Source organism: Platalea leucorodia (genome assembly GCF_965183815.1).
Source record: "Platalea leucorodia genome assembly, chromosome: 8".
NCBI classification, from domain to species: domain Eukaryota; kingdom Metazoa; phylum Chordata; class Aves; order Pelecaniformes; family Threskiornithidae; genus Platalea; species Platalea leucorodia.
The window spans coordinates 53,156,767-53,182,739 of record NC_138830.1 but is presented as its reverse complement, the minus strand read 5'-3'; the positions used below and the strand labels follow the sequence as shown (position 1 = coordinate 53,182,739).

The 25,973-nt window shown below is 38.7% G+C and overlaps 1 protein-coding gene across 2 annotated transcripts in view; it reads right to left on the bottom strand.

Moving 5' to 3' along the window:
• Positions 1-1,074: 1,074 nt before the first annotated feature.
• The window catches only part of CDH13 (cadherin 13), a gene marked incomplete at its 3' end in the record, with an annotated part of 521,180 nt that continues 496,281 nt past the window's right edge, over positions 1,075-25,973 (bottom strand). Inside the window, exons 12-14 of one of the 2 annotated variants that reach the window (XM_082320962.1) lie at positions 23,230-23,463; positions 21,711-21,926; positions 1,075-6,798 (exon numbers count right to left, since the gene is read on the bottom strand). In XM_082320962.1, the coding sequence (XP_082177088.1) occupies positions 6,791-6,798; positions 21,711-21,926; positions 23,230-23,463 (458 nt within the window). Of the gene's footprint in view, positions 6,799-21,687; positions 21,927-23,229; positions 23,464-25,973 lie in introns of those variants that run through there. The other variant, XM_082320961.1, reaches the window with a different exon arrangement.

Below are 25,973 nucleotides of genomic sequence, written 5' to 3'. Positions count from 1 at the left end.
GGATTTTCATTCTACCTAGCCTTCTATTATTTTTTTCTGCACTGCATTCTGGGCCAGAATGAGTATTTATTTATTTCACCTACTGGGCCTTCCCGCAATGTCTGGGAGCAGCGGGCAGCACAGGAAAGCGCACCCCACTTCGTTTCCCCTCATAATCGCAGGTTAGGAGAGCTCAGTGAAAAAAAGAAACTAGTACCTTACAAACCTTAAGTCCTGCTACTGGGAACGCAGCACGCTAAAGCGGTAAGCCTTGTCAAAGAAGGCTGCAGTTCCTGGTACAGAGGGGCATTAAAGCAGCGCAAGCTTTTTGGGGCAACCTGGCCCAGAGCAGTTTGGGATTGAAGGTGATAAGGGCTCTATAATTTTGGAGTAAGTTGTTTTTTTTGTTTGTTTGTTTTTTTTTTTTCTGAATCAGGGCAACAACTTGACCACAACTGCATACACATCTTAAGGCAAAGTTAAGCACAGGGAGGGAGCACATCAGATGTGACTGCCGACTATGGCAGTCCTAGCTGCTGAAAGCCATCTGGTAATCAGCCGTGACAGCAGCGACAGAAATGCAGTCCTGTAGCATCCACGGTGGTCCTTGCTGATTGATTGACATTTGTTCAGCCTGTTTCTGCATTGTTTACAATGTTCACTTTTTGTGTCTGTCTGAACTGATGGTGGTAGGTGGGGACGGTGGCCAGGTGAAGCAGAAAGGAAGCGCCACAAAAATCCGTTAAAGCTCCTGCACAGGGTCCAGCCCGGGGACATCTGACCCAGATTTGGCTCAGTGCAACTCTCTGTAATGAAAGCGGGGCTTCAGAAGGCAAATCATTGCTGTTATCTGAATGGATGACAAATAATCTCCTGCTTTCTTGTCTGGTCAAACCTTATTTACCTCTCTAACCTCCAGATTCTCATTCTATAACCATGGCATGGTGATGATGAAGGCTGCCATTTATCTCTTTTTACGTAGAGCAATGTGGGAGTTTATTTAGCTCAGGCTATTCCAGCCCTTTGGCAGTCTCAAGGTCATTTTGTAGTCCTCCATTCCTGCTGTATCGCATCAGGAAGGTCTACGCCCAGACAAAAGGTAAAAGCCCATACATCCTTTATTTGAGCATTTCACAAATAAATTACAAGTTTTTTTGCAACCACATCATAAATCAAAACGTTTATTTACACCTCAGAAACAGCAAGCAATTCAGCAACTAGGGCCTAAAGGAACGATTAACCGGAAAAGTAGCTGAATTAAGTATCTTTAAAATCAAACAAAATATTTTCCTCCTTGCTTGAACTTTAAAAAAAGAAAGAAAATCATAAAAAAAAATCTTGGTGGTAACTTAAAGAGAGAGAGTTTGTTATGGGGCAAATATGATTTTACAGGTGAGTTCTGTCTGAAATGGTAGTAACAACGCAGCTTGTTTGTACCGAATTCACCATCGCAGTCCACCAGACACGCTCTTATCCTACAGTCCCAGGCAGGGTGTGCACGCACGTGCGTACACAGAGTCTGTCTTTAGGCTACGTTCATTTTAACCCCAAGTCATCGAATACAGGCATTGGCCGATGCAGAGGAGGAGCGCAATGTTCAAAGGGTGGACGAAACTTTCCCCAAAAGCTGTCCCACTGAAAGCACAGTAATGCAGAATTCTGGCTATAAACCCTTCCCTTTCCACTACTGGTGACCTGCTGATACATAGACAACTAAAAATGAGTCAGTAAACAATTATACATATCTTCAAATGATATCGTTGTGTTAAGAGGGGACAGCTAAAGGTAGCATAAATACAACATGAGAGTTGGGATAAGCCTGGGGTTTAGTGTGGGGGGTTTTTTTTGCCTTTTTTCTTTTCTTTAAATCAGACTGGTTTGGCACACATAACCCATGCTGTCCCTTAACTCATGTATTCATCCATAATTCATGGAATTAAACTGCTTATTCCAAGTCCCCATGTTGTATTCGTCTCCCTCCATCTGCATATATTTTTAATATATATATATATTTATATATGTATGTGTATATCTCTATATATCTACATATATACACACACATAGCAATTGTGCAACTAGTAACTTTCCACTGAGAGTGTGCGAGTGTATCCATTTCATTTGGACAAATATAAATCAACTAGCATATCTTGAAGTGAGGCAAGAGAACAGTGTAGTCAATGGGTTATGTGTTTTACATAGTAAAATAGTCAGCTATATCTGCCTTAAATAGAATAGTTATAATGATAATTACTAATGTAGTTTGCATGTTAATTCTAAAGATTATAGATCACAGAGTTAATTGAAAGAAAATAATTGCTATTTTATTTATTTATCTTTGTGTTAGCGTTGGACAGTGTATCTCTCAGACAACAGAGTTTCTAGAGATGCATTAAAGGGAAGATAGGATCAGAGTTTTGCCTTAGACTTGGTGTTCTCAAGTTGATATGACTTTAATATAATTTATCTTGTGGGGGTTTTTTAATTAAATAAGACATTATTAAATGCATTCAGAAAGAAACTTAGCCTTTAGACAAACAGTGATGTAAAATAATTTGTGTACAAAATTCTGCTATGTTTCAAGTGGTTGAGTGTATTAGTAGCAATTGAGAAGAAAAGTGGCAGCTTTCTCGGTATTTCAGACAGGAGGTCTTTGCAAAGGAAAGACCAATGATGTAAAAGCCATTAATATAACATATGTCCTTCTTCTTGTAGTGATAAAACATTTAGCTAGTGCCCCACAAACTGATTGTAAGTCCATAATTTAATAAATGAGGTTTGCATTACAGTGATCCCTAACTTGCATGACTACGCAAGAGACCATGACGAATTATTTGACTACAGGCCACAGCCATTTCAAATAAAGGCTAAACCAAATTATGCTGGGTGCCTTCGAGACGTTAAAATGGTTGGTGAAGGAAGTGAGTCATCTGCAGGAGGCATCGAAGCTGTAGGTTTTTCTGCATGTCACAAAAGACAGACCTTCGATAATATATAAGCACTCAACGATCCCATGACAAATATTGCTGCTTTACTGTTCAGGGCAGACCAGTAAAAGCAATATGTGGGGAGGTTTAGATGAAAAATTTCACCTAAATATGATTAACTGAATCTTAAACAATTCTAGTAATGGAGTTGCTCTTTGATTCACACCAGTGTAAATGTGATGAGAACAGGGCTCAGAAAGTGTATTAGCCAGTGTTCCGCTCCTACCTAATTTTCCTTGATACCCAGTAGAAAATTCAGCTCGTTTCCCTATGTTTTCATCTTCAGACCTACAGTTACTGAACAAAATGTACATTAATAAATGCACATAGGCATATTGTAAAAGCATACACGAGGTGTACAGACAAGGGTTCAATTAGCAAATACACCCCAAATGAGACCTTTGTCTTGCTAATAAACTCCTCTCACTGATTAACTGATATACCCAGTTTGCGTTTTAACAGCAGATACTCTTTGAAATGATTTTTCCACGAGAAGTTTTATGCATGTTACAGAATGAAAATCAACAAGTTTACTGCCTTTCTGACTCTAGACAGCATTGTATGTCTACAAACAGACTGAAATAAACATTGTAGTGACCCAAATAGCTAGGTAGAAAAAAGTGCTATGTTATAAAAACAGCAAGCTTGGCTGAACAAATGTTAAACATAATTAACTATAAAAAAATGACAACCAATTTTGTAACTTCTCTACTTTTTCACGATATTATGGAAAAACTAAGAAATTATTGTCGCTCCTTTGTTTCAGGAAATGGGCATCATTTTTTGAGCCAGAGCCAACAATCTTATTCAGGTAGGAAAACTCAGATTCTAATATGGTTCCTCACTTGTATAACACTACAGAAAGTGCCACAATCTCTTGTTAAATGGGGTTTGTTCAGGTACAGAGAGGGAGAAACATTAACATGGCAGCTTCATCTTCTCTTTGCATGCTTAGGTAGTCCAGTGATTAGCTCTGTCTAGAGACACACATAAAGGCTGGGAGGCTTTAATCTAGGTGCAAAAATAAAGTGATAATGGTGAATGAAGGCTTTGATGTATCTTGAGTCAGAGTTTAAGCCATGATACTGACCTCTCTACATGTCGAAAGGTTGCAGTATTATCCAAGAAGAACAATCTCTTGTCTTCGGGCACAAAGTGGTAGAAAGAGTCTTCCCATTGCTAGTGTAGTTCCAGGCAGAAGAGATTTTTCTTTTTTCCTCATTTTGGATGCCCTTGGAACGATCCACCAGATGCTACGTGAGCCTTGGTTTAAATGAGAAAAGGGTAGCTTTATCTGGTAGTTGATAGAAATGACACTAATATCAATGGATGTCTTTCCAGAGGTGGGATTTGCTGGATAGAGAGAGGGAGAAAGCACGTAGAAAAAGAGTATTTGTGGGGGAGGATATTATAATTTCTTTTATTCAAGATAGAGGTTTTGTAGATCAAAGTTATCTTTGGGCGCATTTGGATGCATTCATTAAATATACATGTTGAAAATCCAGTGGCATTATGCATTTGTTGATTTTTTAATTTTGAAAAATTTGCCTGAAAACTATATTTTTTTTAAAAGACTTGATTGTTGATGATAAAGCAGCAGTATATGATTATTACAAGGCATGGGCAGAGAAAGAGAACTAGAAGCATGCCCATGTTAACGTTTGAGATCAGGTACTTTCCCGCTTAAATGCCTGCGGCTGCCTAAGAGCCCACTCCTGAAGCCCTTGCTCGACAGAAACTCCCACTAACCTCCAAGTACCACTTTGGTAATTGAAACACCTAGAGCGTGCCGCGAGAGAAGCAAGGGCAGTGGGAGGTTTGACTTGGTCAGGACTGCAGGAGTTAAGCTGGAAGAGAAAAATCGGTTCCTGTCTGAAGGCAGCTTGTATCTTATCGAGAAACCTACAACGTTAGGAAAGTTCACAACACAAGCTAATTTTTCCTCTGTCGCTGTTGTTAGTACTCCTTTTGATTAAAAAAAAAAAAAAAAAGACCTGTTTCATATTTGGTACAATACAGGAAGTCAGAGAAAAGCTATTGTACAGCAATTTTTAACCACCAACACACATTTAATATCTAGTGTAGCATTATGGAAAAACTAAATGTATGTTTGGACTTTTTAATGCTTCCAAAAAAGCTTTACTATTGAAACATATACGTGGTGTGGAAGATATGCTCATAATCTCACTGTAGTAAAGACAACATACAGTATGACTCATAAGTACTGTAAAAATGCTAACTAAAGAATGCAGCTGCAAAGTTCTATTGCATAAGGAAGCTTTCTTGTTTAAACTTTAAATAAGCAAGTTTATTAAAATATTCTAAGACACTTACCTTACCCTAGTTACTGGCAAGCTCTAATAAAAGCCACAGTCTGTCACTAGTATACTTTTTGTGTTAATTTTATAAAAATTTGGTGTGAGCTTTGATGGATCATTTACAATTTATTAACAAGATGATCATCTTGATACAGTTAGAAGTTTTTTTAACCTTACATGCTCACAGAATAAAAAAGGATTCATATTCATATATAACGAACACCCTTTTTTCCCATGTCTGCAAACAAGTGTGGTAAGTTTACACACACAAAGAAATGCTCTTGTTACTCTTAACTGGAAACCGTGTGTACATGTGTATGTATGTATATATATATTCAAAACTATATATATGTGTGTGTGAATATATTTATAGAATAGGGCATCTGTGTTCCTCCTTGCGCTTACGTATGTAATGACAGCTGCATAGAGGCTGAGAGAGAGACCAGTGTTGCTTTTGCTGTTCTAATCAGCTTCTCCTATGCAGACACCTCCCTACTTAACTCTGTCTGCAGAGCTGATGAAAGACTTAAATTTTGTAAACTGCACCAGCAAATAATTACCTGCAGGAGCGAGCACAATGGAAGCTGACTTTAGCCCCCTTAAAATCAGGCCCAGGGCTCCCATGGCTGTGAACCGTGACCCATGCAGCGCCGGTCGCAGCTGGCTGCTTCCCACTTGCTCACAAATCAGAGCTTCGCAGAACCTCCCAGCCCTGCTCCCACTGAAATGGGGAGCGAAGCGCTCTGTCCCACTGGATCGTAAATTCCATTTGGGGCATAAGGAAAGGCGTTTGGATCAGAAACAAGCCAGGGGGACTTGCATTTCTTGTTTGCTGAACCTGAGGTACAAGAAGTGACACTGCAGAGCCCTGGGCCTGCTTTATTTGGTGTCACAAAGTGGCCGTGGTAGCGGTATGATTGCAATAGGCTCTCTCCTCCTGGCCACACCATAAACAGCAAATACAGTAGGTTTAGCTGTGGTAGAACAGTTGTTACAATTCATCTGTGGCTGTATGATTCTGCTTTGTCCCTTGCACGCTCCAGATGAATATTTTATAAAAGCTAAACCTGTTGTATAACTCTTCTCTCTATATAAATATATATATATACATACACTCATACATATACAAATACTAACCCACAGACAAAATATTTTCTGAACAGTTGAATAGCAACAAGTCAACAGATAGAAAAAAAAGGAGTCAATCTGTTTTCTGCTCCCCCAAGGTCCAGTTTAGATGTCATGGTCTTTTAACATTCAGAGAAAATTCGCATAAACCTTGCGTCTTGCAAGAGGAATCCATTAATAAACAGAAGTTAGGGTAGAGGCTGTCAAACACCAATGTATAGTCGGACAGATTAAGTGAGGTTGCAAATTAAACTGAATCTGGAGCAACTGAGGCCTAGTAGTGAAGAACAGTAACTGTAAACTGCAATCTTCAGATCTGACGTTTTCTTTTTTCTCGTTGCCATGGCAACGCGGTAGGACAGCTTCAGATGTCAGGAGTTCTTACAGACCTAAATGATGAGAAATGTGTGTGATTATTACTACGCAGATCACAGTATCTTTTAACTTTTTGGTTTTTTCCCCAGTCCAATTACTGATTGAGTGCATGCATATTTGTCCGTAATTAAATATAAATTATCCAGGTTCAGAAGCAATTATTTGTGAACACAGAAGTCTCCACGAGGAAACCCCAAAATGTCACCTGGGGCATTCAGAGACCTTTGTAGTGCAATTCAGGAAGAGGTAGTGCGGAGGGCTGAGCACGGATCTCGAGCCAGGACCTGATTCTCCTCATTTGATACCTTGATCATTTATGTTAGCGCAAGAGTGCAAGTAAAATGCCAGTGAGTCACTCCCTTGCATGCACACACACTGACAAGCAAAGAGCAGACAAACACTATCTTTTTAAAAATGACACGATATAAATCTTATGCGGACGAACTTTTTTTTCAATAAAGTGAAGGTGGCACAACTTGAATAATTTTACCCATTCTGGGTGGGCACCCTGATAATACAAAGGTGTTAAAGAAATTCAGAAAAAAACAGAGATCAGGAGCAAATGCAACATTAGCTGTAGCTAATGGGTCACTTTCCTCCACTTTCACTTGGACACCAGTAAATTGCAAATATTGGGCTTCGCAATAAAAACACATAAGAATAGTAAGAATAATATTAGCAAAACACATAGCTAAGTTTGATCTGGATCCTCTCAAACAAAAACAACTTCTGACCTTACAGTGTTGGTTCACTGGTCGTACTGGTTTTGGTTGGGATGGAGTTAATGTTCTTCACAGTAGCTAGTATGAGGCTGCGTTTTGGATTTGTGACCAAAACAGTGTTGATAACACAGGGATGTTTTCGGTACTGCTGAGCAGGGCTTACACAGAGTCAGGGCCTTTTCTGCCTCTCCCCCCACCCCACCAGTGAGGAGGCTGGGGGGCACAAGGAGCTGGGAGGGGACACGGCTGGGACAGCTGACCCCAACTGGCCAAAGGGCTGTTCCATACTGTATGGCGTCATGCCCAGTAATAAAAGCTAGGGGAAAGAAGGAGGAAGCGGAAGAACATTTGGAGTGATGGGGTTTGTCTTCCAAAGTCACCATTACACGTGATGGAGCCCTGCTTTCCTGGAGACGGCTGAACACCTGCCTGCCCATGGGAAAGAGTGAATGAATCCCTTGTTTTGCTTTGCTTGCATGTGCAGCTTTTGCTTTGCCTGTTAAACTGTCTTTATCTCAACCCACGAGTTTTCTCACTTTTACCCTTCCGATTCTCTCCCCTGTCCCACCGGCGGGGAGTGAGCGAGTGAGCAGCTGTGTGGTGCTCAGCTGCCTACCAGGGTTAAACCACAACAGTGCCTTGAAGGATTCATGCTCTCCACCCTGGGAGGAGACAACTGCTATATCAAAACACAAAAATGAAAGTCAAACATACACATCAAAACTCACAAACACTCAGGAGATGTTTGTCTACTATATATTGCATTTGTACATTTAAATGATGCAATATCAATAGTTTTGTCACAACCGCAGACACATGCAGCATAAACAGCAACATAATGGTCATTATTAGATGTTGACTTGTGCTCTTTACTCATTTTTAATTATCTGCTTTTCTTTTTGGGCAAATTGAGTTTAATTTAATTATTGATAAGGCCATTTTAATTTATCTGTTTGTTTCTTGTTATTATTTTGGTATTATTTGAATTGACTTCAATATTAAATTCTTCCCGCTAGGGCCCTGTCCAGATGGGCTATGCAGCGAGGCAGGCACCTGGATAGCATGCAACAGCCTGTCCTTTCCCCTGCAGCACGACCTCAGCTCTGTTAAACAAAGGTAAGTAAAGCAAATCCATAGAGGGCCTGATGGATGGGACTCACTGAAGTGAGACGTATCACTGAGATTTCCAAATAAGATAAAATCTGGAATTGCTCGGCATGCAATTTTTAGCATGCTATTTAAAGAAAAGGTCTGGCCACAACATTAGGATCCAGACTTACATATAGGAAATTCATGATCATGACTGTCAAAGTTTGGATATATTTGGATTAGGGATTCCAGCTAGGACTAAATTCTCATAAACAACTTGTTCTCCTGAGGTAGTGAAAAGCAAGAGTTCAAGACTCTGATCCCACAGAACATCTGAAAAATGGCATTTCCAGATTGCAATGAAGCTTAGTATCATTAAAGGGCATTTGTTCAATCCTGACTCAAAGGAAATAACACTAGCTTTTGAATTGGCAAAGCTACTCTGAATCTTTAGGAGATCCCTGAAGGTCTTGCTGCTCAGGACAGGCTCTTATATATGATGAATGAACAGCAGCTGTAGCACTGAATTTCTGTACGATCTATAGGCTGAAACTTCACCAGAGGAATCTGTCAGCACAAAATTTATAAATATCACACAAATTCAAGCAGCTAGTGACTGCTTCACCAACAGCTTGTAAACAAAGAGCAATATATGTCGATTCTCCCTGTTACCCCACCTGCCTCTTCAAGCACCACCCCAGCTCTTCTCCCTTTCATCTCAAAGCTCTGCAGTCCCTGCCTAGACCTTCTTTCTACTGAAATTGCTTCTCAACTTCATCTTTTCTTACCTATCAGCTGCCTTCAACCCACTTAATCACATGCCTGGAAGTCTGATGCTTCCCTTGACTCCTGTGACTCCTCCTGTTATTTTACTATGATTTCGCTAATCACGCTTCCAGCATGTCCTTCTGTCTCAGTCCCTCCATCCCAGGTTTCTGGGGGAAACCTTCTTTCCCCCCACTTTAATTTCTTCCCCTTCTCTGTGACGCCTTTCATGCACGTTCAGCAATCACTTCAGTGCTGACAGTTCAGAGATCTTACTCTCTTTACCTGCTTTTCTATTTAGACTAAAACGTCGACCTCTAGCTCTGATACCTTTTCGATGTTTAGCTGACAGCTCTGCACCGCTAAAACTGAGCTCTTAAATCTTTCCCCTCAAGCACTCCCTTCCAGTTCTTCATTTGATTGCTCAGGACAGCACTATCATCCTGCCTCTTATTCAAGCCTAAAACCAGAAACAAACTGGAGAAGGTTTTTGGCACTGAATCTCCTTTCTAGGTCTGTATATTGGGTTATGTCTTAATCTAGAAGATTCTTTTTCACACATCATCCCAAAGGGCTTATTCTAGCCATTCAAACAGCTAACTCTCCTACCCAGGCTCTGCTCAGTTAGCAGTTTTGCAACATCTCTTCACAGCCCTCGACAAATTCAAGCTACTGTGCTCATACCCTGCCAGTCTTGTGCTGTACAGAGCATTTTCCTAGTCTGCCACTTTGACAAAACCTCTGTTAACTCTGACTCCTTCATGGCCCCTTCCCTACTGCACATATTTTCTTGACTTATCCCTACATGACCTGTTTTCCTTCTCATTCGTAGCCCATGATGGCATTTCATTGACGTGTTTTCAAAGAAACCTGTTTGGGCTTTTTCCCAGGCTTTCCCATGTAACAGGAGGAGCTCCCTACAAGCATTCATAAAATGCTGTCTCCTTAACATCTGCTTTTGCTGACACATCTACAAAAATCTTGGCATTGGCAAAGGGTGCCAAGACTACTACGAATTCAGCTCAGCCCTCTCACCAGTCTTAACTGAAGTTGTGTTAAAAAAATTATCTTATTCCAAACATCATTTGGAAGGATAGTATATGCTCCTCTGATAATTAATGATGACTTGACCCTTTTATAAAGCTGGATTGCTAAAGGAGTAGTTTTTGACTTTTAAAATCAGATTCAACATTCAAAATTATAGACTGTAAAATTTCAGTAGATAATCATCTTTGGTAGTTCCAGTAAGAATATTCAAGATCAAATCTGTCGTCTTTCTATTGCACACAAAGTTGGTACAAAATTGCTTATGTCCAATAGAGAAGTTAGTCTAACTTCCAGTTTCTGTGGTTAATATAAAAGTTTATCAGTTACAAATTTACTTTATAAAAATATTCTGATATAGTCATATAAGGTGTTATTGAACAAGCATTCTGGCCAGTAACTCCCTTAATACAAAATCTACAGAAAGCAAGAAAAGCCAAAGTATTGTGCAGAAAACTCAATGATGAATGTAAGGAGATCTACTTAAATCAACAGAATTGCTCTATTATAAATTCTTCTGGGGTCTGATAAGCATCTGGTCCATATTTAAAATCTCTCTGTTCTGCTGGCTGGATTTCCAATATTCATTATAGTTTTCTGTATAGGAATCATATCAATCATTTTCTTTCTTTGCCTCTTTTTTTTTTTTTTTTTTTTTTTGTACTTTATTCTCCCCATAAAGAAGGACCAAATGACAGTTCCAGAAATACACACACACTGTCAAATTATTAGGGTCTACTTCTTATTTGAGTCCCACCCCTAAGGAGCTAACCTAAAAACTACTGACTTCTAGTGTTTATCCACTGACTTCAATGGGGTTGTGTTGATGTTTGGACCCATTCTATGTATTTTATAGCATGCACGATTTAAAGTTTGCAGCTGGCAACAGCACATAAAAGATATTAGTATTTAAGGGACACTGTGAGTATAAAATATGCAAATAACGTGTGCAGGGAGCACATTTGCTGATCCATGCTAACTATCTCTTTTAGGAACTTAATGCCCGGTAAGCCTGTGCCTGGCAGGTTTAGATCTGTACACTAATTATCATTATGCCTAGTAATTATTTTATTTTCTTTGTATTGGCTGTTAAGAACAACACTGTCTCTATAGCTGGTCTCAGTACTCCACAATTATTACACACCATGTGTTGTTGTAAACGTGATTTCTGTCTACCTACAAGAAGTAATTTGCTGCATACGGCCGCAGGCATGAAAGCCACAAACGCGCTGTGTGCATCGTCGTTCTTACCTCGTCACCCCCCACCTTTCCCTTAAGGTATCCGGGGAATGCACGAGCAGCATAAAGCTAGCATAGCTATATATAACATTTTTCTCCAGAAATCACTCTCACTGAAGTCTCTAATGTGATCTTCACCATTTTTATCTCACAGTTCTCCTCTGCTCTACCTCTTCAACACCCGAGAGAAACGTTGAGCCACATTCCTTTTAAGATAACAGTCAAATAGTGGGATAACAGTGAAATTGGCAGGGTTATTTTTATGTGTTTGCTGTCTGAATTATTACCATTATGGTTAATGGGTCTCAGATAAGAAAGCACAGCTTGTTATCATAAGCACATGATGTCTGTTGGCATTAGTATTTTGGTGTTGGAGGATGATGTTTGCTTTTGCTGGTCAAGAAAACTGACAAACATTGTACATGTTTATCTGGATCTAATGTACTAATATTATGGAGTGTAATAATGCTATAGGAATATAGGTCTAAGTATGCAGTTTAGGTTAGGGAGATTCACGATGGAGGAACTTAAGTGGAACAGAACCCCCTTTCTACTCCCACTGAAGTCTATCGATGTTGACTGTATTTGGAAGGTCAAGAATTGTTGATGTTGGTGGCAAACTGCACAGGGTAGATCTGAATTCTCATCTAGTCATGGGGGCTTGGACGCTGAGTTTGTTCAGAAAAGGAGCAAGCCACCTAATACAGACTAAGTGTTTCTAATATAGACTTCCTCAATGACTAGAGCTACCTGTCTGTTCCACAGTGGGCTAATTTAAGGTTTATTCCTTATGCTGATCTACAGGGTAGAAGAAAATGGAGAAAAAATGCATATAACTCTTTAAGACAAAGATTTCATAGTGCCTCATCCTAAGAAGAAGGCAACTGGTAGCATGTAACCTCATTCACTATGGTTTAGGTTGCCAAGAGCTCGTGTTCCAGCAGAACCCTTCTAATCAGCCAATACACAATCTTGTTTACAAAACGACTTCTTCTGATCTCAGAAAATGCTTTGGCATTTCCCTAGCTTTCCCTGTTGCAGCCTTAGCTTTCTCTGAACATATTTACATGTTAGTGACTCAATTCCCTGCTTATTTTAAAGAAACAGGTCTAAACTGAGTAATTCAAAGCCTTTGAAAGATGTGTTCCTTATGAGACCAAACTCACCCCCCATTACACAGACTATGCTTCCTACGTTGCAGTTAAAACCTCATAAAAATTAAAGGCATTTAAGTTTCATGCTGACCCTCTGTACAGGAATGAACTTTACCTGGGATGCATTCATCTTCTAATTCCCATTTAACACAGAGAACAGAGTTAACACAGCTGGCGTTTGGAGTTCAACTCATGCATGCTCTGTTTCTTTCAGATTTACTTTCAATTGCCCTCTCATCAGAAATAGTACATTAATCTTTGCATAATTAAAAGTCTACATTACATCATGGACTTTATCAAAACCTCAGTAACGTTAAAGAGGTAATGTAGAAGAGATCAGAACCATGTTTCTGATTAGGCAGCTAATCAACATCCAGGTACTTGTTTCCTGGATTTACCATCTATAAAAGGACATTAATTAATAGTTATTAGTTTAGCCTTCGCGTAGAACTTAGAAAAACATAAATGGTTTTCATGTACCTCAGTGATTGATTTGTCGTGGGTAGTTTTCAACACTGAAAGTGTCACAGTGTTTCACCATGTGCCTATAAATTATAATATTTTGCATTTTTGTGTAAAATAATCATTTAACAGCTATGGTCTCCTGCAACCTCATCAGTGGTCTGTCTAGACTTTGCTGCAGGTGCCAAAATCTTGTGGTCACTGGTTTTTGACCACCCTGATATTCCATTCTCAAAAAAAGAATGGAATCTTTTCACCCCAAATCTCACTGAATTTGAAAGATGAAAACAGCTATCCCCCAGACAGATACCGTGTGTCCTTATTCCTGCAATTAAGAAATTCCATTTTAGCATCAGGAATAGCAGTAGGTATGCTTGTGACTAGAGCAAATTAGTGATCTCACTGAATCTCGCTTTCTCATTGTGGGAAAGTTTATAAGGAAGAGAGAAGTAAGTGAGTTTATTCTGAAAATTTGAATCTTATAACATCATATATAATTTGTTTCCCATTTATGTGAGGAAATTATTTCAAAGTTCTTAATGACAGGAAAAACACAGTATGCATTAGTACTGCGTTTGTTCAATGAGCGTCTCATAATTCTACTCAAAGCTCCTGCAGGCGCTTGTATACCAATATCAATATTTAACTTCAGGAGCTAAAATGCCAGCATGTGCTATGCAATTGGCCAAAATTGGCAAGACAGTGGAGAAAGATGCCAGTCTAAACTAATCAGCTTGCACAGGGGAATAAGTTGCTCAGGTTGAAGTCATTTTCAAAGGGTATCTGTCTGACGCCAGCAGATGATGTTTCCAAGAGCGTCTCTCACATTGCTAACTTGTTTATTATAGGACTATACTGGCAGATCTGAAACAATGCTGACTTACGCCAAAGTGCTCTTACTCTTCTGCCTTCTGGCAAGGGCCTTGCTCGCTGTTGAATCCTTGTTTCTGCTTCACCTCTTCCTTGTCGTGTACCCACATACACTCACTAGGTAATGGGCTGTCCTTATGAAGTGCAAAATGTATGTGCACATAAGAAGCACCGTCTGAGAGAAAAGTTCCTCAGATCAACTAAAAGACAAGCTATGTTTGCTTAGAAATTCAGAAACATGCACTACCCGGTCCAGTGCCGTGCTAAGTTTATCTAATAAAGCCTCTTCTAATAAATTTCCTGTTCGCTAGGGATACGAAGTGTCTTACTGGGGGTGGTCATGGTGGTTTCTAGGGTGTCCTAGATTATTATTTTTTTTTAATTGGTATGAATTTTAGCTGGATACTTTGTCAAAGCAACATCACCTTCATTTGACCAATATGAAATAAAAGCTTCTTTTCTTCTCCAGTTCTTTCAAAACAAAACAATTGCAGAGGTGACTGCCCACAGTCTGGAAGTATATTTTCTCATGCTCTAATCTGATAAATTTAGCTGAACAGTTGAGAATATTGAGCACGTGAAATGACTAAGTACGGTTTTGAAATAGTAGCATTGCACAAGTTGCTACTGAATAGCAAGCTGTCCGCATGGAGAGCACATTTTGAGGTGTTTGGATGTTATAGAGTGGGGAAATATCCAAGGATAGAGACAGTTAAAAGAAACAAAAATCCCACTGTGTATAGTGGCCGTTAATGACAGAAAACATATTTGAACTGGTCATTTATTCAGTTCTAGTTTTTAGGCATAGTCCACTCCAGAAAAATTCAGATGATAACTATCTGAAGTTATATATTTCTGTGACTTTAAGAGGTTGTTCAGAAAAGAAATAAAAAATATTATATATCAACAGTTACTGTTGAGAACTGTTGAGAAAATGAAAACATAAAATGTTCATTTGAATTCACAACACTGAATGGTCTATCAAACCAATCTCTTTAAATGTTCATTTCATGTCTACAGAATGACCATCAGGAGCAATATTACAGCTCTTAGGGAAGGAGCTGTATTTGCTAGTAACATTTTTCTCTTTTGCATTCCAAACACGCATCTTCTAAACTGTCGTATTTTTTCATGTCTATGCTTTTGGAACATGTTTGGATGGTTTAAAAATGTGTGTAAAATGCCATTTCCCACCTAACTGACTCAATAAAATGTAATGTCATTTAGTACATTTTAAATATGCTGATGTACAATTGGAGGGTATTTCTATTTGTCATGTCTATATGACTAGGTATATAAACATCCTGGCTCCACTTATGTACATACATATGGATTTCTGTGCCATTTCAGGCCCCATTAACTTTAGGTGGGCTCCCAAAGCCAACTGCACAACAAATTGCAGGACAGAATACACCTGCAGAGAAATCAGAAGACTGGACACAGAGGTCTGTGTTAAAAGTGAGATGCAAATCAAGACTGTCTCTACTTGAATGCAATCCCTTAACCCCCAAACCATCCTTTCCTTACTAGAGTCTAATCAACCAAAATCTTTAAGGAGACAAATAACAATATATTTTTCTCATACACGCATTTGAGAACGCATCTATATTCCCTGGTATTTTAGCCATAACAATAATAATGTTAATAAAGACAAAACCATCTGTAACAAAGATAAGTATTAGAGTAATAGTGGATATTGCTGCTGTTATTACTGGGTTTAGGAAGCGAGACTTATATCACTGGAACTCACTAAGTGTCAGTAATTTCCAATTACTTGGGTAGCATCATTTAGCTGCTGCTTTAAGTACCCACATGGTGTGTGCTCTAATGCAAGAACGTAACTTAAATTAGAATAGTGCAACAAAAGCCCCCAACAAAACAGCTTTCACAGCAAAAATCTCCCCATCTTGGTAGATTTTGAAATTCTAGCCAATGTAGGGATATTGTGCTTCTCAGAAATGGGAAAATTTATCTTGCAAAAATTCCTAGTCTTGCTAATTAAACTGATTTTTTTAAATGAAATGCCACTGCTCTGAAAAGTAGAAAATTGCTATAGAAGATTAAAATATGCTAAAACAACCTAATAGGTAAAAAAACCCCAAAACAAAACCCACAACGTTTTTAACAAATTCACCTCTTGGGAGTGGTTCCTCTGAAACTTCCTCTTTGGAACCATACAGAACAGGGATGAACTTTTTTTTCTTCGGAAAAACAAAAATCCTGCTGTAAAAACTAAATAGTAGTTGAGCCCTGAAAAAAAATATAATACCTGATTGTCTAAAGCTAAGCCAAGTAACTCACAATAAAGGCTGAAAACTGTGAATCTGCAGATAGATAACAAATCTGCGCTTGTAATGGAAAGAGCAATGACCTTAAAGGTCTTTTCCATTTGAAACCTGCTATGACTTGTCTTAGTCTTACGCCATTCAAGAATGCATTGCTTCAGTCTTCAGACATTTGATGTTCCTGCACAAACAACATCATAGGATATACGAGAGATACAGACGCCTTGAAAAATGAACTAGGTGAAAGATAACACTGCAATTTTAACCCTGGCTGTCTATGTTTAGGTAAATTCAAATCCACCAGTTTAATATAATTTGAATTTTTGTAATGGTTTAATACCAAATACATAATTTTGAAGGAAAAAAAAAAAAAAGAAAACATTTTGTCTATTGACCCTGTAGCTGCATTCCTCAAATCAGAAAAACATTACGGTGGGGGACAGCAGGCATTAAACCAGGAAAAGTTAGTGGCAATTAATAGGAAGTTCAATTCAAGGGTATCTCTAAGGCTTCTTCGCAATCGCAGCCCAGACATCTGTGCGAGTCTCTGTTTTTCAACACACCTGAGGCCTTTCACCCTCAGTTTAACAAATTAATTTCAATGCAGAGACCTCCAGCTTATTTAATTTCTTCATAGCAGTATTTCCCCCCCAGTCTCTCACCTTACTTGCTGTTCATAATAATGGAATACTTTACTTGTTTAAGCTCAAGTCAGCGTACAACTTTGTAGCCCACTTGCTACATTAACAAAAAAAAGTTTCTTATCAATGGCTGACAGTCAACTAAGATATCAAATTTTTTTTTTTTTTTTGCTCAAGACGAAGCGTTTAAAGTCCAGTCTTTTTCTAACATGGAAATTTAAATAAAATATTATTGCTAGTGTGACTGACCTACTAATGGAATTGCTCTGAACTCTGCTTGTTCAGGACATGACTATTGTGCCTTTGGTTCTTATTTTAGTCCCTTAATTCAACACATTTGAATCTAACTTGGTCTTTTATGTTGGTAGAATATAAAAGGAAATATGAAATGCAATCATCATTCTATGATTATGCAATTAAGTGAAATAATTATTGTCAAATCAAAAGTGCAGAATTCAAATACTCCTTTAAGTAATAATAATGTAAGTAATTTGTAACTGATTGATATAAAGTCTAGTTCTGCCGGCTAGAGTAGTTCTTTATCAGTCTCCCATAGGGACTGTGGCATTTTTGTTGCTGAGTTCATTATGACAATATACACAAATTTGGTTTTATCTTGATCTTTTACTTGTTTGTTTTGTTTTCTCAGTCACCTGTATGTAATTTAAGTCCCAAAAGTTCTTTGATGTATGCCTTTGATTTGGCTTGTGCTGACCAAGTTCCTTATGGAAACTTACTCTGCCATGCCATTGCCAGTGGACGAAAACCAGCTTTACCGACCTCAATATGTCTTGAGAAGAGATTACTGATAAATGTGTGTTAAACCTATACTTACAGTTATTTGTTGTGAAATTGATGATACTTAAGCAAAATTTTCAAGGACAGCTATTCTCCCTTTTAGGTATTGTTCAACCAATACCTAAATGAAATACCAGCCACCAATTTGTAGGTTGCAATAAGGGGCACTTCCAGAGGGAACTTGTTTATAGTTTTAGTGTTGTTGAGCGCATCACTTTGGTTACGTTCATTCCAAACAGAGCTATTTTAGCTGTGTCAGTTGAAAACATGAGATGAGTGAGACAATACAGGAGTAAGGGACAACATGGACAATCTCAGACCCAGCACCAGCCGTGCTGCATCACACGCTTTCTCTTTCTCCCACTTTTTTCTCTTCCTCAAGTAGTCCTCCCTGACTAGGAACCCAGATCTCTTTTTTTGATCTGTTCTTTTTCCTCAATCTGAATTACTAAATTCTAAATTATATCTGAAAATGTTGGTCCTATCTTGTCTCCAGTACTGGCTAGTAAAAGGTGACAAAGGACAAGATGCCACTACACTAGGTGCCATCTTAAACATGGTGTCTGCATTAATGACAGATGAGATTTAATATTCTTTCCAGTATTTGTTAACATTAACTGTTATAACTTTGGAAAGCCCTCTACCTGTCCACTATACTGCTTTCCAGCTTGACTTCAGTGATTCCCAGTGGTAATAAGCTAGGTTAAGTACCAAATATGCAAAGATGTTCCTTTTTTCAATCAGCTCTGTATTCACTGTCTTTTAATTCCACCAAACACCTTACTGTTTTGTTGTGGAAAACCAGCAATCTGCCCGTATACTTTAGCATCTTATATTTTCTATTTCTGGCTGACAAGAACTCCTAAATTTTTTCTTGTTCCAAGTATATCTACCTTTCCAAGGGCTTCTGGGCAAGTCTGCAGTCTGTATCCCATTATCCCTCAATATACTGAACACAGTAGGGCAGCTACAGAATAGGCGAAACTGCTGCTTTTTGCATGCATTACAGTTTTAATCAGGCTCTTCAGTTCTATGCTCAGATACTTCAGAAATCTACCACATATGACTTCTTCCATGATTTACAAAGGAGGCACATATTCTAAGTATAGATAATAATTGCACCATTTAAATGATAATACCAAGATGTTTTGTATGGGGAGGAGATGCATGCAGGGCATTTTTACCATGAACAGCTCTTTCATAGGGCTATCTATCCTTGCACCAGATGTCAAATACAAAAAGAAATACTTTGGCATGAATAATGAAGTTCGTTTGACTGAAGGATTTACCTCCTAGGAACAAGAGCCTCATAAAACATAAACACTGGGAGCAAAGTGAGCTATGTAAGGGCTTTTGCAGAAATTAAACCCATAACTTGCCACTAGAAATGGGATATTTCATCTGTTCAATAAGCACTAAAGTTCTCTTTGTTTCTATGGCATCGTAATCTTTGATTACCCTGATAAATATTTGGACTATACAAAACATTGCAACGGAACTAATCGCAGTTATAAAAAAAACTATGTACGAAAACGTATTGGGAATGCAATGATACCAGCACATTTTAGAGAAGTTCAAATACAGAACCACATTATTTTAACTGGCTCTCAGCCTCATTCTTTTATGTCTCCATATAGTCATTTACACCTGAGGAAAATGGTTATGAACGTTGTTATGCTTGCTGGCTTTGCACAAGCATGATTAGGTAGCTGTACCAGACAAGGAATACCACCCTCGCGCTGTGTGACTGGGTGAACCCAAACCGCACAACTGAATAGTAGCAAATTTTAGCAAAAAAATGTGGTCCTGTGTTGAGGATTAGGTCTCTCTATGCTGAAGTCTATTTGTGGAATTCATGTACTCACTCACAACAACCATGTATAAACCAGCCTCTGTCCCAAGAAGGAGATCTTTCCTTCCCTTCAACTCACCCACTATTTCCTTGGTTTTGGTTTTATTGCTCAGACAACAGACTGGAACACCACACTGCTGGCAGATTATGTGCGTAATCTTACTCCACTCTTTGTTTAAAATTACACCTCTGGCCATACTTGTTACAGTACTCTGAACGAATGTGAGGTTGCAGAACGGCGCTAGGCATTTCCGTATTGTTTCGCGGCATGAAGACTCCTCAGTGCTACTTATTCTTTTACAGTCGGAGAGGGAATCCCTCTGCCATTCAAAGCACCATGCGTCATGCAGATGCCAGGCGCCTGTGCTCTGCCCACAACCGAGCTGGAGAAGATCTGTAGTCAAGAAGGGCAACTCAAGAAAAGCTTTCCAACACCTAGAACTGCTTTTTATAACTCAATGTAAGGAAAATGATCAGACTTCTTTGGGGGCTAGAAAAAAGCAACATGATTACTTTCAAAAGCAAAAAGCTTTTCTCTACCTCATTGTATTCTGAGAAGATGCATTGATGTAAATAAAGTTCAAGTGCAAATCATGTCAGATAAGGAAGTAATTCCAGTGGTGAAAGGCATGCCTAGTATAGCACCAGCAACATTTATGAAGTGGTAACAAGAATATATTTGAATCAATGATGGGCTGCATATTTATATCACTGATGCGATAGTGTCATGTACTGTCAAATATTTTTAACATATTACTTCTAACAGCTGAAGTCTGCGTTTGGTTCCAGCAGACTAAACCCAGAATAACCGAACCAAAGCCAATGGAAATACTTCAGATGATTGGAACAAAGAACGTGAACTTGCACTTAGCATTTATATAGTCCTTTTCATCTTCAAAGAGCATCACAAACATTAGCTAGTTCTAATTCTCTCACAATGACCTTCACGCTAACCTTTTGGGATAAAACTAATATACTATAAGAAAAAAACTGACAAGATGTGTAATCAAGCATACACCAAGCCTCAGATGTGTAAACTCTCTCTGCCTTGACCTCTATCTCTGCCTCATGGTAGATTTTATCTCATCAAGAATACAAGGCCTTTCACCATGGCTCAGGTATTAATTCACCATACAATGTATTTTACTAACATAAGATGATGATAATAATCCTTGACTAAGAGATTTACTATCATAGTTATAGGATACAGCTATTCTTTTTTAACAGATAAGGAACTCAATACTGCGTCAAAAAATTTGCTGGAAGCTGTCACAGGACAAGCCAGGAACACATCTAGGTTAGATGTTGGGATTCCATGGCTTTGAGTTCCTACTCTGCAGTCATTCTGGGATTTTTTTTTACTCTTTCCAATTCAACTTAGGAATTTTCTAAGTCTCTTTTAGAAAGCTTTCTCAGAAGCAGCAGAAGCTTACGATATATCAGTTCTCTCTTTTATCTATCCTCTAACCCAGACTTGCAATTTGATTATCAACACTGGGTGGCTCTAAGCCCAGAATCTTGAATAAGTTCTTCCTGTTCCAGTTGCTTGCACACTTTATACAGAGGAATAGATTGAAGCAGACAGTACTCATTTTCATGGTGACCCAGAACAGCTATTGTTACAAGAACACCTTTAATCTCCTGTTTCTGTTTTTGAATTGAATTCAAGTGGGGAGAGATGAAAGAAAGCGTCTCACAAATCTGCTACTACAGCTGGTACTTCTCAGTTTATCATATGCTAGCTCTAATTCTCTTTGATTCTTCTTAAAATTATTGCTTCTATTTCTTAATTTGACAACCAGGCATTCGTTGCTATTTTTTGACCATGAAAAATCCCTCCCCTCCCTCTTTCTTATAGCTACTTCCTCAGGAAAAAAACCTCAAACTTACTGCATTATGATATCAGCGTAAGAATTTAACTTCTCCTTTGGTAGGTTTTCTTACGCAGCATACAAACGAGCAGCTAAATAATACTTCATTACTTACAGTTCAGGAAAAGACTTACAAAATAAACTGAAGAGTGAAAGAAGGATAAGGGTCATGCTGATATGAAGGGCATCAGTTGCACTGCAGTCCATTTTGGATTTCTTGCAGGAACACACTTGTAATTTCAGTTCTGTGTTGTTAGTCAGAGGCGGTTTTCCAGAATCTGTCACTGAGATTGGGATGTTGTAATTAGCCTTTTTCAGGTTTTGAAGCAGGATGACCTGGGCATGAGTATCTGCAAAGGATAAGGTGAGAATTAACCAAATAGCGGTTGTTTGGAAGGCAAGAGGGATCTGCAAACAATATCAGATATGCCACAGTTACTCATGGAAATTAAGAAGAAAATGAGAACACTAGAAGGAAAAGATTGAAGGTAAGAAGAGGCAGTACAGAAATTCTTTCATGGGCTGAGAGCTAATTGCAAACTTATTCCAAACCCCACCAAAAGACTTTTAAGAGCCCCTTTTGTTTAAATACATTATTTGGTCTGCAAATTATTGACAGAATTTGTCTGTGGAAATTAATATACTAATGAAATGCTAAGGCACGTCATCCCCAAAGCAACACAAGAGGGAAGAATATATCTATTTGCCAAAGAAAAAAACCCTTCTTGCAAGAAAGTACAGGCAAAGCTGCTTAATTGCTTCCCCGGTTTGACTGAGAAGGCAGCGAAGGGAAGTAATGCCCCTTCAAATCCACAGATCTGCTCCACCTGAGCAACGGCGGGTCATAACAGCTATTGGTACCCAGGTGAGTGTGCTAACTCCTTTAGGGGGTTTAACAGAGTGGTGGTTTGACGTTTGGAGAACAGCAAAGAAAATAACTCCTCCACTTTGTCCTGCAGGCAGGTACAGACATCACATCCATCTTTAGTTTTTTCTAAGAAGCATATGAAATGAACTGCTAAAAGATTCAATAGTGACAGAGATAAATAACATATGCTAGAAAACAAATAGAAATAATCTACATTAAAACGAAACGTAGTACTTTGTGCCCGCAATTTGCCATACAAACCTTCTGCAATTGCATAGCATGTGCTTTGATCCTCTTCCCAATAGCGTATGGTCCGAGTGCATTTGGGTATTTTATTTGACAAGAGTTCAAATACTTAAAATCAGAAAGTTTGTCAAGTACATTGCTAAAGCCCATGCAAAAGCTTCATGCTGTCCTATAGCAAAGCCTTGTGCACCTCATGCAAACAAATTCAATGCCATGAAATATGGTAATCTTTACAAAACTATAAGCCATTAGTAGCCTTTCTTTAATGCAAAGCTAAAAGAGAAAAGTTTGGTCAACATAAGAAGAAGAGGAAAAAAGTTCAGATTTCAGACAAAATGCAGACAGACATTAGTATGTCCCACCAGGCCGCTGGTCCAAGCAGAACCAGCACAGTGTAAAGCAGCAGCAATGGGTCCATCCTGCAAGACTTTCATGCACAACTGCTCCTGAATCCACATAGTGGGCCGCCTCAGGGTGAGTATACTGGGAGGCAGAGGTGGGAGGACTAAATGCATAAGAAAGAAAAGTAATAGACTTACTATTAAGCTTGGTGATTCTCCACAATTTTTCTGGGCCAGATTGCTTACTCAGTTCAAATTTGAATGGATCTGTGTTGGGATGAAGGTCTTTGTCTGATGCTCCTAGTACCACTACCCTGAGATCTTTTGCATCGTCACAAACTTTTGCCAGTGTTGGATAAAGGGATGGGACATTGTCATTGACATCCTCCAAGGTGATGTGTAAAGTTCCTGTACCTGTAGCAGGAGGGTTACCTATATGAAAAAACAAACATATGTTTCTTAAATCATACTTCCATAAGCACTTGCTCTTATTTGGTACCTGCATGCTTGCAAAGGGAAAGAATTTTTATAGTTCTTACCTCTGTTATATGAAAATTATTGCTTTATAAACTGATGAGCCGCTATTGTAAATTCATTGCTGTATTTTCAGAATGCAGCCTGTCTGATTCTCTACAGTATGGATAATTATTCTAAGGAAACCTCTGGGAGAGGAATATTTTGAAGTTAAAATGAGATTAGGACATGAATAGATATCTGGAAAAGAATCTGTTCATAAACACATACTGAGAGAAACATAGTAGGAAACATCCCCTAGATAGACAGCATGGTATTTAAAGAATCAAGAACAAGACAAGTAAGAAGAAAAATGACAGCAGAGAGGAATCAATTTGTGTGGTGGGTGCCCATAAACAGAACAGGACCAGATCATTCCCCAAACCTTGGGCCACATTTAGTTATGTCAGCAGAAGTGAAACCTGTCAACATGCAACTCTGGAAAATGAGATCTTTTATTTACCCAGAGCCACCCTGTGTTAGCAGCAGAGTTTCAAGCTTTCTCAAATTATTTGCCAGCCTGCCTCAGCCCTGACCTGAAAGAACCAGCTTCAGAGGTGAGGATGTTGTTTATTCACCGAGGTACTGCTACAAGCCTTTGCGCCAAGGCTGTGACTGACAAACCAGCCGTGGCGCTGGAAGTGTTTGTAACGGCGATGTCTGCCCACTGGGAGCCGGACGGAGACTCGCACCTCATTTCACGGAGGTCAGAGAGGAGCTGACAAGTGGTAATAACTTTCAGTCACTACGGATGTGTGCCATGGTGGAGCCAGTAACCTGCTGCTTTCAGGCTAAAGCTCAATATCTTATTACAGATCCCTTTGCCATCCCAGTTTAACTGATATCAAAGTTTTCTAAAAGCACTTTACTTCCTCTGTTGTATACCGTACTTAATAATTTCTCATTTGAAATGCTGCATTTCTGGGTTGTGTTACTCGTTTTTTTTGTTTAATACACGAGATCTATGATCTCTGCACTTCCCTTAACTACAAACCCTTAGCAGGTAGAAAGGATTCAAGAGGTTGCACTTAACCTGTAAAGCACTAGTGCAATGTGTCATGGTAGCTTTAAGTTCAGCACTGAAAGAGGTATGCTTTAGCATAATTACCCTGCCTAGAGCAGCCCAATAAACTATGGAATTATTGCTGCACTGTGAGTGCTTCCTAAGGGAGAAGTAAATACCCTGTGGTCTGGATCTGATAAACTACTAACTGTAGCAGAATGCAATTAGTCCTTTCAATAACAAATGTTACTAATGGTGACACTTCATCTGTTTCATGCACACATAAATGCATAACAAAGGCAGAATTTTCATAGTTCTTTAGCTTTCCCCCCCTCCTCATCTTGCACTTTGTCATCAGAAAGGTTAGGGTTGAGTTCTTTTTAATGAAAAAGAAATTATTTTTCACTTTTTATTGGACTAATTGAATTTGCAGAAAGACTCCAATACATTTTTTGTTCTTGATATATTATTAAGTAAAGTCATACGGCAGAATGGATGAAAAGACATTCGAGTATTTGAAATATGATCATAAAAGCCAGCCTTTCATGCACTTAATTAAACTGCTGTCTTTAATTTTGAATGCATTATTTCCACACTGGACTGATAATGTCTTTTGCACTGCCCTTCTTATCTTTCTCTGAAGTCAGTAATATTAAAATCTGCCTTTTGAAATTAAGAAGCCAACAGCATTATGAATGTACTGTTATTTTGTCAAACGCAGATATGGCTGCATTTTCTCTGCCATGCTAATGTTTCACTATCTTTGTATGGCTTATGGGCCAGTCAGCTATCACACACAACTAGAGAGAAAGGAAATTGCTTCTGTCCATTTCAATGACTTATTCTCTGGTTGGTTTATTTATAATGATTTAAACAAAATCTTTCGGTGATTTATGAAGACCTCCAAAAGAAAAATAAGCAAATGTCAAGGTCATAAACTGAAGCTTGTTAACACACGTCATAAAAAATACAAGAAAAAATGAATCAAGGAAAAATGGTCACAGCATATCCATTGGGAATATATGACTTTTATAAATTTGACAGTGTTATGCCTTTGAAATAATCCAAAAATCCCATGATCTCCAGACAGCTTTGGTTTTGAAATGAGAGAGTCCTGTAGCATATTTTAATTCTGAAATAAAACTTCTCTTAATTTGTATTGTAAAACCTTGCAGCTGAAAGCAGAATTAATGCATAAACCAAGGCATAAAGGGCTCTGTCCAACAACCCTTGGGAGCAGCTTTTCAAAAGAGCTCAGCTCCCATTTTTGTCACTGAATGGAATTGGCCATTCCTCCTGAGGCTGAACACTTTAAACCTTTAGGTGCCTTTAGAGCCATTTGGGATAGAGAGAATTTCAAATTCCTGCTAAGGCTCCCACAAGTGGCATAGCTGTGAATATACTATGACAAACATATGAATGAAAC